Raw genomic sequence first — 18425 nt, 5'->3', positions numbered from 1 at the left:
ACGTACTCCATTTCCCCCCTTTTATAACTTTTCTCATCTGTTTATTCAAACGGTCACCTGCTCAAGTCCACCGAACGGTAACTTGGGCTCGTATGCCTCTTGTTGCTGCCGTCCTCCTCTCTGCACTCTCTGCAAACGGAGCTTTATAGACGACCCTCTCTGCTCTCTATTCGCAAGTGAAATGAAGGGAAAAACACCAAATCAAACATATCTTACAGGATGATCTTGTGAGATTTGCTGCCACTCATTATCATGGAAGTGCGTCTCTCTTTAAATCTTGCAGTAACAAGATGCGAGATTACGTATATATTAAACTAGGAAATTTTTTCTATATTATTTAATATTTTATTGGAAAAAAACTCTTATAAAATATCCACCCAAGTAAGCCCGAGGAAGATAACCACTCGAGCGCCGACGTGGCGACCCTAGCAGTGCCACGGGCATTGCGCACCCCGCGCATTCAAGCGGCTCTCACTTTTATTTCTTTGATGCACTCTTGCACGCGCCTCCCTTCTCAGTTCTCGCTCTATCACAGAACTCCTTAAGCCGCAAACCTGATCTTAACGCTAATCCGTCTCCCTCTTCTATCGACTGAACTTTGTATATCGGAACCTAATTTTTATTTTCCCGAGCTTTAATTTTCGAAATCCCGACCCCACAGTCCCCAGCCGCCTTCAATAGAATCCTGAATTTCACAGTTTTCGGTTTTGCGGCATCAGGACCCTAAGTTCGCAAAATCAAAGCCCTAAAATCGAGTTTTTCTTTTGAGAAACTGAAGCCTTAAATTCATACTTTCTTTTCCATGGCTGTTCTTGCTGTTACTTTCTAGTTTCAGCTTATAAGCCAAGCTTGATTCGGGTTTGAGTCGAAATAGTTAACATTTTCAACCTTTTAATTTGATTTTGTTTTGTTTTGTTTTGTTTTGTTTTTGTTTTTGACTGTTGTCCGTTTGCTGCTGGTGTGCTTGCTGTCTTCGTTTGAGTGGCGAAGAAAAAAAGAAGCTTTGATTCGATGCAGATGTCTGTAGATAGACCGTTCGAAGCGTGGGAAGAGGTGCAGCGCCATGGCCAGGATTTGGCGGACAGGCTTGCACAGGGCTTCACGGGATTAATTCAATCTCACATGAATCCGCCGTCGTTCTCATGGCCCGAGACGCCGAAACTTTTTGAAGTTGAGTTTCCCAACCAGAGCTTCGGAATAAAAGACTTTGGGCTTGTGACTGACAATTCAGGAATTAGTGGTGTGTCAGCCATTCTGGATATCGGTAACAGGCTAGGGCAGGCAGGGGCTGATTTTGGGGCTTGCGTAAATGGGATGGTCCAGCAGTTCTTCCGGAGGTTGCCGATGCCATTCCATCAAGAGGAGACTGCCGTGACATTGTCTCGGACAAATATGAGAGCTCAGATGGTTAATATAGGCGCTGCTAGTCAGGAGGATTGGGGATCTTTGGCGAAGCGGTTTAGGGACATTGGTTTTGTCGAGGATGATCCTTCTTCGGATGAACTGGTGGACGAAGAAAGTTCTGGCTTTAATATAAAGTCAGTGGGGCATTTTGGTAGATCTCAGGTAAGTTTTTGAATGTAATACTGTGTTAGGATGTCCTTTGGCGAAGTGGCCTTGTTTTTACATACATTTGCTTACGATTATCTATGCTCACTATACACTACGATGTTTGAGTCTCACGGGGAGGTATGGTAGATGATTAGATTACCAGGCTAAGCGATGGTTGCCATTGAAATAGCCAAATAGGAGCTTTGCTAAATGGAATAAAAGGAGGAATTATATTTAGCTGAATAATGATGCACTATTGCTCAAAGTGCCACGCAACGCTATAAAAATTGTGCCTGAGGCACAGGTTACTCTCAGGTGCCAAGGCCTGGGCCTCAGGCAGGCAACCTGCATGAGTTACACGACTAGGCGCTTTCATACATGCATGAAATCTCGGGAACAATGGAAATAACTGAAAAACAAAATTCCAATGGAATAAAAGTCTCACTTCTATTCTTGAACAAAAAATGAAAAATTTCAAGACTTTGGCTGACCCAATTTCAAGTTCAAAAAGACATGACATCAAAATTACCCTTTAGAAAAATTAGTTCAGCTGAAAAATATTCAGGAAGTTAGAAGAAATAAGATGAGTTGTCATGCATTGACTTAATTGATTGTCTTTCTAGATCATTTACTCCATTCAATGGAGATTAAATGTATCATTTGTATTGATATTAACAATGACTTGGCATCCCCTTGATGCCTAGCTAATATATTTTTCCTTTGCTGATAAAAAAAATACTAAATGTTCAAAATATAAGCATTTTCTACTCATTTTTTGATAAAAGTGCACCTCACCTTCCTTGTGTATGCTCCTATGCGGCTGTGCCTTGCTAATTTAACATCTACTTTTCTGTTTAGTGTTGTAAATTGAGGGCTTTATCCAGATAGAAGATAGGGAATATCTAGGAAAAATTAATAGCGAGAAGATTAAGAATGAGATAATGGGAAAGAAGAAAATCAAAAGAAGCTGTAGAAAAGAGAAAAGTAGAAGAAAAATCTATTAAGAAAAGAAGAAGAAAGCATGCTATATCGTAATTTTGAACAAAGCCTTAAACCACAAATTCTCACTTGAATACCTAAGAGACTAGCATACATTCATAGAGCTTTTGTATGGACCAAAACCCCTGAGAATGGTTAATGAAACCAATTATAATCCTCAAATTATCAAGTTCAATGTTAGTAGATAAGTAGGAAAAGGACAGTCTGAATTATTGGTTGATTGCTAGTGGCATGAAAATAATCATGCTACATAGCAAATAAACTGTAAGTTATTAGAGCAGCATGAACATTGAGAAGTTTGAGATATGGTGAAATGAAAAATATTCTACTGCATGTTGAAATTTTTACTTTTACTCTATTTCTTGGGAATTGATGCATTTTTGAATGCCGACTGTCCCTAGATATAAATGATATGAAGTCTGGTATGATTTGTAATTTTGTAGGTAGGTAGTCTTAGGTTCAATCCTTTTAGATTTAGGAGCCATTTGGTATCACAGCCGAACATTGTGGAAACAAAAACTAAGAATTAAAACAGAAACTGAAAACCGAAAACAACAACTATTAATATTTTTGAAACTGAAACAAATAAAAATTTATTGAACAAATGCTCATTTTTGTCTTTGAATCAAATAACAATTAACAAATATTATTCAAATAATAATAGTTCAGAGTAATATAAAATAAACATAGTACAATAAAAATAAAAAATTATTGTAATTATTTTACTTAATTATTATTGTTAGATAGTCACTTCACCTAAAAGTTTAAGCTATTTGGTTGTGGGCCAGCAATATATATCAAGCTTTGACACTCCTCATTGTGGTCTGCCCCTTTGCTGGATCCCACATACGCGGGAGCTTTGTACACTGGGCTGCCCTTTTAACACTCTCTCTCATGTGCAGGCCGGCAACATGTGGAGAGATAAACACATGATAGATAACACCCATTACGAGGAATACGATAAGTTTCTATTTAAACATGAGCAACAAGATTAGAACCTAGGGTCTCCTGGTATCCAGCTCTGGTGCCATGTTAGACAACCACTTCACCTAAAAGGTTAAGCTATTAAATTGTGGGCCAACAATGTATATAAAACTTTAATAATTATATTTTTAAATTCACTTTTACAAATACAATCTTATTGTACATGACAATTGAAAAATAGTAAAAATATTTTTAAATGACTTTCATTAATTGTTTAAATTTTTTAAAAATTTATGGATATTTTTGTTTTAGTTAAATTTAAAATTCATTTGATCATGTTATTTTAATTTTAAGGATAAAAGGCACTAACCTTCTTTGAGGTTTGGTAAAAAGACAAGGACCTCTCCTAAGGTTTCAAAAATCCCGTAGATCTCCATGAGATTTCAAAAATCCTATAGACCTGCTTGACATTTGATTTTCAGGACACTTATAGCTCTGAAAAAATTTTCCTTGTGCCAAATATAAAAGGAAGTTTGTGTCTTTTCAGAAAATCTCAGGAGTGCCTAGGAAATTTTTGAAAATTCAGGAGAGATCGCCTGGATTTTTGAAATCTTAGGAGTGGTCCTTATCTATTTGTCAAACCTTGGGGGAGGTCAGTGTCTTTTACCCTAATTTTAATAGAACATTATGCATAAGATGAATGATTTAATCCACAAAAGTTAATTATGGATATGAAAGTACTCTGGCTACAGTTTGCCGAAATAATTGAAATCCTTAAGATTTGATTTCTGTTTTTCCAAAAACAATTGAAAGCTGAGAACAAAAAAACAGAAAATTGGTAATGTGAACAAATGCGTTTTTCATAGTCTCTTCTTTCAGTGTGCTGAAAACAGAACAAAAAACAGAACTGATACCAAACAAACTTCTACTGTTTATGTTTTGTTTTCTTTTTTGTAAATGCAGGGGACCATTAATGTTACATCAACTTATGATAGTAGGACCTGTGATGTGGAAAGTTCTCTAGTTGCAAGGGGAGATTTTTGGCGAGTAGAGGCTTCCCGTGGTAGTTCCACATCGGGAACTGGAAATTCATCTATGTTCCTTGTTCAGCTTGGACCGGTGCTCTTTGTTCGGGATTCAACACTTCTTTTGCCAGTTCATTTGTCAAAGCAGCACTTGCTTTGGTATGGTTACGACAGGAAGGTATGACTATTTTTGAATTTATAATGTTGTTTGAGTGGTTATTCCTACAAACTGCTGGAAAATAAAAACTTATGGTTTGTGATGGGAGTGACAGAAGGTTCTTTAGCTTCTGGATCGATATTGCAGACTTAGTTGCTGTTACTAATAACTTTCGGAAATGTAGCATGACCAGTCCTATGTTGTGCTCTTCTTTCCTTTATTACTTGCCTAAAAAGTCTCCTCTTAAGCTTTAGTTTTCTTCTGAACATACCTCACTTGTTGTTTGGTTGTTCCCTTCTTATCTCAGTTGTCAGCCTTATTCAATTATGCCCGTATACGCCATATATGGTACAAATTGGAAACTATGTGAAACTTGAAAGTTTGATACTGAATCCAATTGGATGTAAAGTCTGCTCCATGTCGTTGGCATTTCTAGATGGAATTTGAAATGGGATTTTGCACTTAAAATTATCTTAGAATAGTAATCCTTAACATGCCAAGCAGGGGCAGTTGCTAGAAGGGATTTGAAAATCCATTCAACCATAATCCCATTCTCTGCATCCAGCTGCAGCAGCACTTGATCTCAATCTTCTATCTTGGCACTATCTGTAAGCCACTCATGCCCTGCTACATCTGGAAACTATGAAGGCATTTTCAGCTGTAATAAACAATTTCCATTTTCCATTTCTTATTTTCTAATGAATTACAAAAATGCCATCTTGTTGTCTAGTTTTCAAATATTTGTAAAGTTGGAAAACAGCAAAAAAAAAAAAATAAAAATAAAATAAAAATAAAAAAAAAAAAATAAAAAAAAAATCAAAATTTAGTGAAGTGGAAAACAAGGTGATTATTTTTTGTTATTCTTTGGAAACTGGACGTATAGAATGAAACTATTTTCTGCAACTAAACAAGCCCTAGGCTTCTCATTAGTAAGTTCTATTATAGATTAGCCAAACTTAGAGGTTTAAAATCTTGTGTGCAAATCTTACTGAAGCATTATAGGTCATCAACATTTTGAGTTAATTTTTATGCTATTAATTATATGCGTAACTGTTAACACTGAGAGATGTGTGTGGCTTGATTGATATTGTTGGATAGCTTGCTTTGCATTGTTGGCTGGCCACTTAATAGCTTAAATGGTCATTTTATTTTGCAGTTAAAAATTATGAAAAAATAAAACAAAATGAAAATGTAAATTGCAAACAAAAACTAAAAGTTAGAAACAGGAACTAAAACCCAAACTGAAACAAATTTAAAACCCGATTGAACGCATGCTTATTTTTTTCCTTGGACCAAATAGCAATTAATAGATATGATTTGAGTAAAGAAAATGTGAAAGAATACACATTAAAAGATATGATGATAAAAATTTGAAAATAGCTTCATTTATTTTACCCAATTATTATATTTTTAAACTCACTTTTTTTTAATATTCCAATAGCAATCCTGTCGTGTATGCAAGTGAAAATTGATGAACGTATTTTTATGGATTTTGTTTTTTCAAAATTTAAGAAAATTTTAGGATTTTTATTTAATTTTATTCTAAATTTACATTGCAATTTTTTTCTCCAAAATTTTTTCATTAAAAAATTATGTACATAATGATTTAATACAAAAAAGTCAATCTTGGATTAATTGCTATTGCAATTGGTTGCAATTGGCTGCCTCAACAACTAAAACCAGAAAATTGGTTTTGTAGTTGCTGCCACAATAACAGAAATTGAAAACTTAGGTAAACAAATTTGTTGTCTCCTCCCTTTTCTTCATTGTATTGCTAAAAAAATTAAAAAAAATAAAAGCAGAAATGATAAGCAAGCAGCCCTGAAGCTTGTCATTGAATTGCATTTGTGGTTGTTCCAATGCCCAAGGAAACAAAGGTTATGCCAAGTTTCAATCCTGGACTTGGAGCCCATCCTTTGTTTATCTGGCTGTCAGTGTTAATTATGATATGGATAACTTATTCCTACTTTTTTTTTTCCCTCTTATTGTATTTTGAATTCTTTGATTTTAACTCTAGGATTGACATCATAACTTTGCTTTTTCAGATCTTAATTTAGATGCTTTGCTTGATTCTTTTTGTTTCTGGGTTTGTCCTTATTTGCTGTTTTAAGTGATTGTCAGAATGGAATGCACTCTCTTTGTCCAGCTGTATGGTCGAAACATAGAAGATGGCTGTTGATGTCAATGATCTGTCTCAATCCTTTGGCCTGTGTAAGTTCATTTTTTTTGTCTGTTTGTCCGTGCTTCCTGCGCATGATATTTTTGAAGCATGTATGCATTTTTTTTTTCCGGGGGCCAACTGTAACCCCAACATTTTATATTAATTCTTTCCACACTTTGAACTGCATAGATTCAACTGATCCTTTTAGATTAGGATATGATAATTATACTTGAATATATTATGAAAGAACTTGATATTATAAATGCTTTATGTTTTGTTGGTTCTTGTAATTCATTGGTAATTGAAGTCAATGCCATTAATAGCTTTACTTTAATCCCATAATTTTTTGTACATTTTTTGTTTATAGATCTTGCCTGTGGCAGTTGAAATTCTGCCTGTGGTTGTTTTTCGGTGAAAGCATATTGCAATATGGAATATTGGGGCTCGCTTGGGTGGATTTTCTAACTTTGTGTTTTTTTTTTTTTCAGACATTTATGGACTTGCAATTTCCCAATGGGCAGCTAACATATGTATCTGGTGAAGGGATAACTACGAGTGCATTCCTTCCTGTTTGTGGTGGCCTGCTTCAGGCTGAGGGTCAGTATCCAGGAGAAATGAGGTTCAGCTTTTCTTGCAAGGTTAGCTGGCGGGCCTGTAAGATTTAATATCGAACTGAATTAAGTAAGATTTTTACTAACTGTTAGTCTAAAAGACTTTGTCATTATTAAACCAAAAAATGCAGCAAATTTAAACCGATATGGTCCCCTTATTCTGGGAGTTCATTTATTAATTTATTATTTATTGGCAGAACAAATGGGGTACACGCATTACACCAATGGTACAATGGCCTGACAAATCATTCACTTTGGGTCTTGATCAAGCCTTAGCCTGGCGAAGATCTGGTCTCCTGATGAGGCCTACACTTCGGTTCAGGTAAGAATACATTCTTTCTTCTTTGATGTTCAACCCAGATTCCTATCTCAGATTATATGGTAATTTATAGTATTGTGGCAGGTGTAGGCTACAAAACTGCTTTGGAAAAAGTTTGATCATGAACTTTTATGCTATTTGGCGTTCAAATTTTTATATCTTACTCTTTTATTTGCATATTCTGTTCAGTGTAAGCCCCACTTTTGGCGGAAGCAGTCCTGGGTTGCGAGCAGAACTTATTCATTCTGTAAAAGAGCAACTGAGTTTGATCTGTGGTTGTGCACTCATGGCCTATCCTTCTGCATTTGCTTCTATATCTGTGAGTAATTACTTTTAACAGTTAAATTTCTTATCTTGGCCACCCAAAATGCTTCAATACCTGTTATTAGTTTCCTTAAAATATGAAAATTCTTCTCTTGGTTGAGATGGACTTCAAATATAATTAATAACAAAATAGTTGGAGGATGAATATATTTGCAAGGTTTGGCTAGTTCAAATACTGCATGTTGAAAACAAAATTAATCGTGCATGATAGGAAAACAACCCTTCAATGTGAAAGAAGGATGATCCACATTACAGTGCGGCTGCATCTCCATTTTCATTCTGACATCTAGTATTGATGGAGAATTACATGATGGAATTAATCTGCTTCGTGCTTGCATCCATTTATTATGTGGTTTACAAAGAACATAAGGCTTAACTGCTGTTGGAAATGGCTACATGCAGTTCAACTTATTTAAGATTAGGAACACAATGAACAGATTAAGGGGAGGGGGGGCGGGGTTGTATAGGATGAGCATTTGCTATTGTTTTATCAGAAACTGAAGGAGAATAAATATGATGTGCTGGTCATATGGTTAAGTTTTTGAGCTGATAATTCAAAAGGAGTGTGACAAATGAAAATTGTATTAGTTCATAGAGGTTGTTTGTGAACTTTCATTTTGGAACCTCTAACTCTGCTGTAGGAAGGTTGATTCTCCTTGTTGAATGATGGCAGCTGATGCAGGAAAATATGAATACTAGCCAGCAAAGATTGAGCATTCTAGCCATTGCATGTGCTGAAAACTGGTGTAGAAGTTAGTAGGTCATCTATTGAGTGTCCAGGAGGTTTGACTACTGTGCTGGGTCCTCTTCTTTAGCAGCGGGGGAAAAAAAAAGTCAATGAGGGCACCAAGGGGTGCCACCCAAGCACAAAAACAGTGCCAAAAAAAAAAAAATCTCCGTAAAATTGGGTGGTGTCAGAAAAGTTGAGAACAGCGTGGGATCTGTTGTGCTCCATTATGCCACTTAGTAATAGTGCTAGTCCATCTGTCTTTGATCATACTAGGTGGTGTAGCTGATCTTTCAAAGGCCCTTCTGTTTCCTTCCCTCCACATAATGCAGAGAATGGTAAGGGGAATAGGTATCTTTTTTTCTTTACCTGACCTAAAGCATTTTGAATTCTCCACATAATGCAGAGGATGGTAAGGGGAATAGGTATCTTTTTTTCTTTACCTGACCTAAAACATTTTGAAGCTGAGATTTTTCTCTCCACTGTTATAGCAGTGACCAGCTGCTTCCTGGACAGCGCAATGACCATATCTCACAGATGTCTGGTCCAAGAACAGTTTAGAAGAATATGGTCAATTGTCTTTGCATCTTCTGCACACGAATGGCTTCTGTTAACCGGGGCAGTCCCCTTTTCTGCCGGTTGTTTATTGTGAGGGAGGTCTCTCAAAGGAGCTTGCAGGGCCACTTTCTTTTCATTTGGATTAGCCTTTTGATGTGTCCCTGGTTATCAATTGCCTTCTTTTCGGCAACAGAACTGTTTTGGATCTCTCCGGGTATAAGCCATATCCTTTACAATATCAATCACTTTTTCACCCACAAAGATATAGTATAAAAAAGAAAAATACAAATCAATGGCAGCCTGGATATTGATGAAGTGCTGCCTGTTAACCCCAAACATTTACGCTGCGTATCTTTACAATGTTTAGAAATGTTTCTATTCCTTTAAAGCTTAATAATTTCTTTCCTGCCATTTATCCAAAAAATACCCAGGGGGGGGGGGTGTGGGATAAGTTCGAATCTCTATCTGTCTTACTGCTCCTCCAGGCCCATAATTCTCCCAAAACAGATCCATTGAATCTCCATCATAGACGATGCACCATCACAAGGGTTTCTAGATCATTTGCAGTGAACCAGAAGATGATGCTCTTTTTTTATCTCAGTTTTGTGAAGAAAGCATATGTTGACTACTAGTGTACCCCTCTTTGTAAGTTATCAAGTGTCAAGTCCTTTGCCAAAAGGCTTCCCAAGTGAAGGGGTAAAAAAAGAAAAACACTTCAGTGGGAGCACTAGCCTTCAGGCGGCCTTCTTGGGAAAAGTAGTCCTTTCTTACTCCTGGTTCCTCTGTCAGTGATATGGAAGGAATTGAGGAATATCTAGCTTCATAACAGCCTCTCTTCAAGATATTTCTCTTCACTCCCTCCATTTTTTTAATAAGAAAATAATATGTATTAAGAAAGGAAGAAGAGAGAATACAACCTAGTAAACAAGGATAGGAAGTCTTCAAAAAATTGGAAAAATTAAAATAAAAAATAGGGAAAACAACATATAGTGGGAATTAATTAGGGGCCATTTGGTATCATTGTCAAAAATTAGAGAAATGAAAACTAGAAACAAAACTAAAAACCAGAAGCAAAAACTAAAAACTAGAAACCGGCAACTTGTTTGGTTAACATTTATAAAACTAATGTAAATTAAAAACCTAATTTAAAAAAATTCTCATTTTCATTTTAAATCAAAATATTATAAAAATATGATTAAAATAATAAAATTACAAATAATGCACATTTAAAAATTACTATAATAATTATAAAATTTGTTATAATTATTTTACGTAATTGTTCTACTTTCAAATTTTACTTTACAATAAAAATTTCATTGAACATGACAATTGAAAAATAGTAAAATTGTTTTGTAATTGTCTTATTATTATTATTTTTTTGAAATTTATGTAATTTTTTCTTTTAATTATATTTAAATTCATATGATCATTTAATTTTGATTTTAATTTAAAAGTGTATAAAATGAATAATTTAATCCAAAAAAATTATTTCTAGATATTTTGGTAAAAGGTTGCCAAAATAATTGAAAATCATAAAATCTATTTTTCAGTTTTTTGGCAAACAACTAAAAAGTGATAACAGAAACAGAATATTGACAACAGAAACAGACACGTTTTTATAATTTTTTTTTTCACTATAGAGAAATAAAAACAGAAATAGAAGACACTAACGATACCAAACAAGCCCTCAAGAAAGCCCCCCTTTGAACCCTTTTCATCATAGTCATCTTACCCATTGAGTTGAAATTCATTTCCTACAAGATCAGGCAGCCACAAACCCATCTTATCCATCAATTGCTGAGCTTCTAAGTTCTTCCCAGTTATCTCCTCCAACAAGGGTGGGTAGGATTCCATTCTTACACAAATGCATTCCATCATCCTCAAAAAATAGAAATCCCCTTCAATCCTTCCATTGGAGATAGCATGTACATATGACATATCCCCAAGTAAATCAAATGAGTTAGAAACATATCCATATTGTTCCCAAATCCTGAATCTCATCCAAAAGCAACCCCCATCATAGTCAAACTCACTAATAGCCTCATTGTCATTATCTGAGACATCTCCCTCTTCTCCTTACCTTTGGTAACCCTCTCACTTGTAGGCACTATTTTGAACATTTGGATCTTACACAATACATAAATTTCTTTCTAGATCCTGTACTTATTAGGATTGGTTCCTTTACCAATAGTTTCTCCCCAAAACATCAATTTTACCCTGAACCTTGGCAGATGATACTATCACTTTTTGCGAAGATGACCCCCTTCATATCCTCAACCTCCAATGCATTTTGCTAGGGTTTGAGTCTGTCTTTCATATCGTCAACCTCCAATTCATTTTGCTAGGGTTTGAGTCTGTCTTGGGCCTGAAAGCAAACCTGGCAACAATGAGCTTATTCCAATTGGAGAGAACATGTGCTGCGGGGGGCGGGGGTGAGGGGGGGGACTAGGTCTCCCCCTCGGAGCCAAAATTCAAAGACCAAGTTTGGGACCATATTAATGAGAAATTTGAAAGGAGATTAGTAGGATAGAAAACAAATTTTTTATCAAGAGGCAGAATCACCCTTATTAGGAGCGTTTGATGATACTTCCAGTATATTTCATGTCCCACCTTCCCTAACCGGCCTTAGTTGCTAGGAGATTGGAGGGAATTCAAAGAAAATTTCTTTGGGGAAGCTTAGGGGAGGAGTTTAAATATTACTTTGTTATAGATAGATAATGGTTAAACAGCCCATTTGTTTGGGAGGTTTGGGGTTGAAATCCCTCACTTTCAATGAAGCCCTCCTTGGGAAGTGGTTATGGAGGTTCATGAAGGAGAAAGACCACTTTTGATGGGATATCATTGTTTTTAAATATGGGCTTGAGCATAATGGTTGGACAACACACGATAGAAGGGGATCCTATGGAGTGGAAGTTTGGAAATTCATCAGGAAAGGATGGGATGATTTTTTCCAATTTGTGGCATTTCAAGTGGGAAATGAGGCCAATGTTTACTTTTGGCATGATGCGTGGCGTGAGAACAGTAATCTTAGAATTGTCTTTCCTTCCATCTACAGCTTGGCTTGCGACAAAAATGCCCATCAGCCATCATCTTCAAATCACTGATCAGGGAATTTTTTGGAACATTCCTTTTACTAGGAATGTGGTGGCAGATTGGGAACTTCATGCACTCACTGACTTTTACAGAATTACCAAAACATCCCTAAAAAACCAAAATGGGCTTTGGTCAGAAATGATGTTTTCACTGTTAAATCTTTCTACAAAAAGCTCTCTTCAATGGTAACTGATTGCAAAAACTCCTGTTGGATTCACATTTGGAGGGCAGCAGCCCTTCAGAGTATGCCTTTTTTGTGTAGGAGTCTGCTCATGGGAATATTTTAACCCTTGACAATCTGCAGACAAAAGGGCTTACTGTCACAAATAGGTGTTTTCTTGTATGGCTGATGCAGAATCTGTTAACCATGTTCTTCTCCACTGCCCCTGGGCAAGGAACTTGTGGAATCTGGTTCTATCCTTGAATGGGCAGCAGTGGGTTACGGCAAATTCAGTGGGAGGGAAAATTTGGGCTTGGAAAGGCATGAGAGCCACCAAGGAGAATTGCAAGGCTTTGAACCTCGTCCCTCTCGCCATCTTTTGGTGTGCTTGGAAAGAAAGAAAATAGAGAACCTTCAAAGATATGATTACTCTGCTTCAGACTTGCAAAGGCCAGTGGATTGCTGCTGTTTCGAGCTGGCTTAGTGGGCAAATTGTTAATGATAATAGTGTAACCCTTGATGTTCGCAACACTCTTTAGAGTGGTTGATGTTTTGTACCACGTGTTGGCATCCCCTTGATGTTTTGTGAATATATTTCTTCTTTACTGATATTTAAAAGAAAAGAAAAGCATTTACCACTGGATGTTAATTGGCCATTCTCTCCACTACACGCTGATTTCATCTTCCACTAGAGGTGCTCAATGGATTGATCTTTCTTCCCAGTGAGGACCCGCTGTGAAATGAAACTAATTTTGGCCCCAAAAAATTGCGAAGTTGGAAATGGAAATTGGGCCTGTTTCGGAGAAGGAACCTTGACTAAATCCATAGGCTGCCTCTTAAGTGAGCTTTGGGCCTGATCGCTAATGGGAATCTCTAGCAAAGCCTGAGATGGATATTGGTACTGCTTCGGAGAATGTAATTTATTGGTACTGCTTCGGAGAAGGTAATTTGACTGAAAACATGGGTGGCCCTGTTGAACTTATTTGGATCTAGCACATTAATATTTAGTAGCCAACATCTAAGCCCAGGGAAAAGTGATGTGAATGATATTTACTCTCCATACACCCCCTCCCCCTCACAGCACGGGAGGGGTTGCTGCTCCAAACCCACTCCATTACTATTGGACTCTCCGGCTCCAGCTCCCTCCATGTCAGAAATTCTAACTGTGACGAAGTCCTCTTTACAAGCAGCCCCCATCACATTTTGCCTGAGATTGCACCCACCTCCATAGGCGCTGCAGCGCCGCCCACCCAGCTGGAACATCGGCATTAGCTTCCCAGTAGCACGTCCTTCCGATTCTCTTGATGATTAGGTTGTGAAGACTTGTTATTGACCTCACTCTTGAGCTTAGGAACCTTCTTTGAACCTGTCAGGCTCCCACCAACTCCAAAGCTGCAACAAAACAAAACTAGATCTCCCCTTTAAATCCCCTTGGAGTTAAGATAGGGCACATGTTGCTGTTTGATAAGTTTGTTCGGAGTTAAAATAGGGCACATGTTGCTGTTTGATAAGTTTGTTCTAATCGTCACCTAAAAAAATGAGTTCTGCAAATGTTTTGCAACAAGTGAAAGCTGCTGTTTTATTACAGTTAGTTCTAATTGTCACCCAAAAATGAGTTCTGCAAATGTTTTGCAACAAGTGAAAACTCCAGTCTCTAGAAAATCAAAGACAAATCGCTCACCCAACTTGCAGTGAAAGAGTGATCCTAAACCACACTCCTAAGTTGGGATCTCTCCAAACAAAAAACCTCATTGCACAACCTTTTACAGATGCAGATTGAAAGTATTTTATCCGCAGAGACTTGTGGAGAATCTTCCCTTATCTTCCTTTGATCAGATCCATTGAAAGAGAAGAGGAAGGAACCAGCGAGATGTTGAGTGAGACATTTTATCTTTTGCTCCATTCTTGCTTTGTGGCATTTAGGTTTCCATTATTTGCGTTTAAAAAGCTTATAAAAATTTTCTAGCTCCTAGTCTTGGGCGCCTTTGAAGAAGGGAACATCCCCCACAACACCCATCCTGCTACATGCAAGCAGGTGCTTGCCAAAGCATCATTTCTTGCTAAAATTTGTTGCTTGGAAGGCTCTTTCTAAGAGAATCTGCACATGGGCTGTAGTTTAAAATAGAGTAGTGTCTCCACTGCTCAAAGCAAAGCTGACTTGATCAAAGAAAACCTTCCAACCTGTTATAATACTATTCTATACCCTAACATTGTGTGGGCCCCTCGATTCTTTAGTAATCAACCTTTGCCACTAATAAACATGCTCCTAAGATTTCTTTTTCTGCCCTGAATGTTTATAGCCATTTACACAGCAAAGCCCTTTAGCCACTTTAAAATATAGGTAAAATTGTACATTACACCCTCAAACATATGAGGGTTTTTATTTTTTTATTTTTTATTTTATTTTGATCTCTCCCATTTATTATTGTTTTTTTTTTTTATGATTAATATCTTAAATGTTCATACTTTCTGTTAGATAAAGTCATGTAGCTTGTTAGGTAAACTGTCCCCAAAAAAACTCATTATTTAATGGTGTATATATATAGTTCTACATGTTATCATTGTTTTTATTTTTTTATTTACATAAAAATAAATAAATTTTGTGACCAAAAACAGTAAGTAAATAAATGAAACAGAAATTAGAATTAAGATAATGTGTATAACAATTTTTATTTTTACTAATAATTTTTCGTGTATTAACAGTTTTTATTTTTACTTATAATTTTCTTACTCTAAAAATTATAAAAAAAAGAGCAATAATAAATGCTAAAAAAATAACTTTGTATTGTGGTTGCTTAACAAACTTTTGAGTTATTTTAGTTTTATCCATTATTTTGTTTATTTACTTCTAATTTTCTTTGATTACAAAATTTTAAACAAGAAGAAAGTAAGTTTATACAATGTTATCTTTAACATTGCAAAACCCAGAGCCAGTGCACAGAGCTCCCATGCCACATTGGGGTCCGGAGTGGGCAAGTAGTACACAGCTTTACTTGAGCAATTGGAGAGGTCATTTTCATGATTTGAACCTGTGAGTGTATTGCCTTTGCTGTTGTTAATTAGTGGTTTAAAATATTAATTTTCAATCTTATTATTAGTGACAAGAAGTACAGATGCCACAAATAGCTAACCTAGGGGGAAAAAAGTACAGAAATGACAACCAGCAAGAAGAATGTTGGCTGATAATATAAAAATTTGAAATGTGAGGACCAAAGTACAGCACCATGGTGAAGGTGGAATAGATCCATCTGCCTGAAATTAATTAAGCTATTGACTTCCAATCCTTACACAGAGGTGGTTTCAGCACTCCTGACAGGTAATCTACTCCCATTTGCTGCCCAGCAAAATCTTGTCTGGATATCCTCCAACCTCCTAGCAAATGAGCTTTGAATCAGTACAAGACATGAAATGGATTGCCAGGTTGGATAGAGTGCTTTTAATGAGTGTAAGCCTTTCTGCCCGTAGCACAATTGCTCATTTTCCAACTCTTTCCTCCACTCTCTCTGTCCTTAAATTTGTCTGGAAGGAAGTTGCTGTTCTCCAAACTTCAACTCTTTATATTACTGTTTTGAGTTCATCCAAAAACTTGTGGAACTATGCAACAATGTTAAGGAGGTGTGTGTGGGGTATTTGTGCTAGAAGCTGGGAGTATGGGGTGCAGTTTTAAACTTGACTTTGAGGATTATGTTTTTCTTAATTCAACTCAAGTTATGTAAACTGGGATTCATAATTTATTTTTAAAATTTCCTGGAAAAACAAAATCTTATGAAACCCAACACAAACTAGAAAGTCATCCTTTTAGTGCTGCACAATGTGACTGATAGTTGCAGTTTTTAAAATTCACATCATTGATGAAAATATAATGTTCATTTGTAAAGCAAATGAGGGCCTACATTGTGTTTTCTTAATTTTTTTAGTTTTTATTTGTTACATGTAGCTTCTCAATTCTTGATCAATGTGCCATTCGGCTTTAATCCTGATCTTATGAACTTCCTTTGAGAGAAAACTCCAAGTAATGATACAACTTCGATAATACTATTTTTATACTGAACCCTGGCTTAGCTCGATTACTTTTAGAACCTTTGGACTTGACTTAAACATTCACTAGTATTATCTGATAGGGAGAAGAGCTTTATAACTTGTTCATTGTTTTCGAATATTGCCCCTCGTGCACCCAATCTCACAATGAAGCAGTCGATAATTGCTCATACATCTCCAACAGTGAAAATATGCCTGATTTCCTACATAAATTAGAGGGGCTCAAGCCTGTGTATTGACTTATTTTTTCAAGAAGGTAATTTCAGCCAGGAAAGAAATATACCTGTTGGGTGGATCTCTGTTACCAAAATTGCAAGAGGGGATGATGGAACTTTGTTTTGTCATCTCCATGCTGCATATATAACATATGCCTTCCTAGATGCTTCTCTCTCTCTACCCCTCTCCTGAGAGGGTAGGTAAGTTCACAACACACAGCCATGCTTGAATCTTGTTCGAGTACAATGTAGATGGATTCAGATTTTGTCTGTTATATTTGGAATTTGGAATTTTTTTTTTACCAAGTTAATTGAGTTATACTAGGATCTTAGTTCAGCTTGTTGACCTATTCTTTTTGTAGTCAACGTTTCTCTTCTGTTTGAATGATTAAGTTAATTGATTCGTTCATATATATATATTTTTAATATTTGAGTTATTTTTAGTTTCTGGATGCAATTGTGTGGGCTATTTTAACTCTTTTTTTTTTAAATTGTTTCAAACTTAGATTGGCAGGTCCAAATGGAATGGAAATGCTGGGAGATCGGGGATAGTTGTAAGAGTGGAGACCCCCTTGTCTAATGTTGGCCGGCCTGCACTCTCCATTCAGTTGAATAGTGGCATTGAATTTTGATTTTGCATCCACTTCCGTTCACACATTGTCCATAGTCCACAAGCTTTTTACACAAGATGTCAATATTTGTATGCTACCTGTGATACGCTTCAATGAAATGCATTCCCCATCTCTCTGTCTGATGATTTCTTCAAATTTTAAATTCTCAGGAGATAACTTTTGTCTTTTTGCCACAAAATTTGTACTCAAGAGACAAATTTATCAAGCATTCCGTGTATAAATTTGTAAAATTATATAAAAAACACTTTTTTCTCCCCCTAAAGGCCACCAGAATTTGTGTATGAGCTATGAGTAAGGTGCTACTCTTGGCCATGGGAAATTTACCTCTTTGTGTTGAGAGAAAAGTTTTAGATTTGGACATGTGTGGGTTTGGACAAATGTAATATAAATTTGTATTGAATTTTGTCTAAATTCTCCTGAATTTTTAATTAAATGGTTGAGATTCATGCTTATAAATGTAGTGGAGCATTCTGAAAAATAATATAGAGGTTGGTGTTGGGTTGGGTTGGGTTAAAGAGTGGAGCCTTTTGGAAAATGAAAACCGAATGGGTTGAAGCTGGTGGTGGTTCTCATGTTTGTCATTATGTATCTTTCTAGGGGAGCTGCGTAAAATGGTTTAAGTAGAGTGGTCAGTCATTCTGGGGATGATCATTAAACCCTTCATGGTTTTTAAAACAAATTGAAAGTTATAACTTGGTTCATATATTTCTTTTTGTGAAAATTAATATAAATTAGTTGTATGTCTGTTTTTTGTTCTGTTTGGTTTTTGACAAAAATGGTAGTACTCTTCTTTTAAACCTCCAAATGTAGAACTCCTTTTCTGTAGCTCCATTATGAGCTTGAAGGAATGCAACTTATTACTGTTAGTAAACCTCACCCAACCTAACTTGAGTCGAAAACATGGTGACCTAGGCTTAGAAATGTTAGGCAA

At 36.2% G+C, this 18425-nt stretch overlaps 1 protein-coding gene across 1 annotated transcript; it reads left to right on the top strand.

The window, feature by feature from the left end:
• Window positions 1-391: 391 nt before the first annotated feature.
• LOC131151093 (uncharacterized) lies at window positions 392-17756 on the top strand. The gene is made up of 7 exons (XM_058102291.1): window positions 392-1566; window positions 4438-4677; window positions 6778-6867; window positions 7306-7455; window positions 7626-7750; window positions 7937-8066; window positions 17369-17756. Exons 1-7 carry the CDS (start codon window positions 1012-1014, stop codon window positions 17492-17494), a joined length of 1416 nt encoding a protein of 471 aa, XP_057958274.1. The 5' UTR covers window positions 392-1011; the 3' UTR covers window positions 17495-17756.
• The last annotated feature ends 669 nt before the right edge of the window (window positions 17757-18425 follow it).

The sequence above is a fragment of the Malania oleifera genome, chromosome 1, assembly GCF_029873635.1.
Source record: "Malania oleifera isolate guangnan ecotype guangnan chromosome 1, ASM2987363v1, whole genome shotgun sequence".
NCBI classification, from domain to species: domain Eukaryota; kingdom Viridiplantae; phylum Streptophyta; class Magnoliopsida; order Santalales; family Ximeniaceae; genus Malania; species Malania oleifera.
Note: the sequence above shows the minus strand (reverse complement) of the source record. Positions and strands in the feature narration are given on the sequence as shown.

Coding starts and splice junctions, on each gene's coding strand:
- LOC131151093 (XM_058102291.1), top strand. CDS start 1,012: ATGCAGATGTCTGTAGATAGACCGTTCGAAGCGTGGGAAGAGGTGCAG. Junction 4,678..6,777: donor GGTATGGTTACGACAGGAAG/GTATGACTATTT, acceptor AGTGATTGTCAG/AATGGAATGCACTCTCTTTG. Junction 8,067..17,368: donor CTGCATTTGCTTCTATATCT/GTGAGTAATTAC, acceptor TTTCAAACTTAG/ATTGGCAGGTCCAAATGGAA.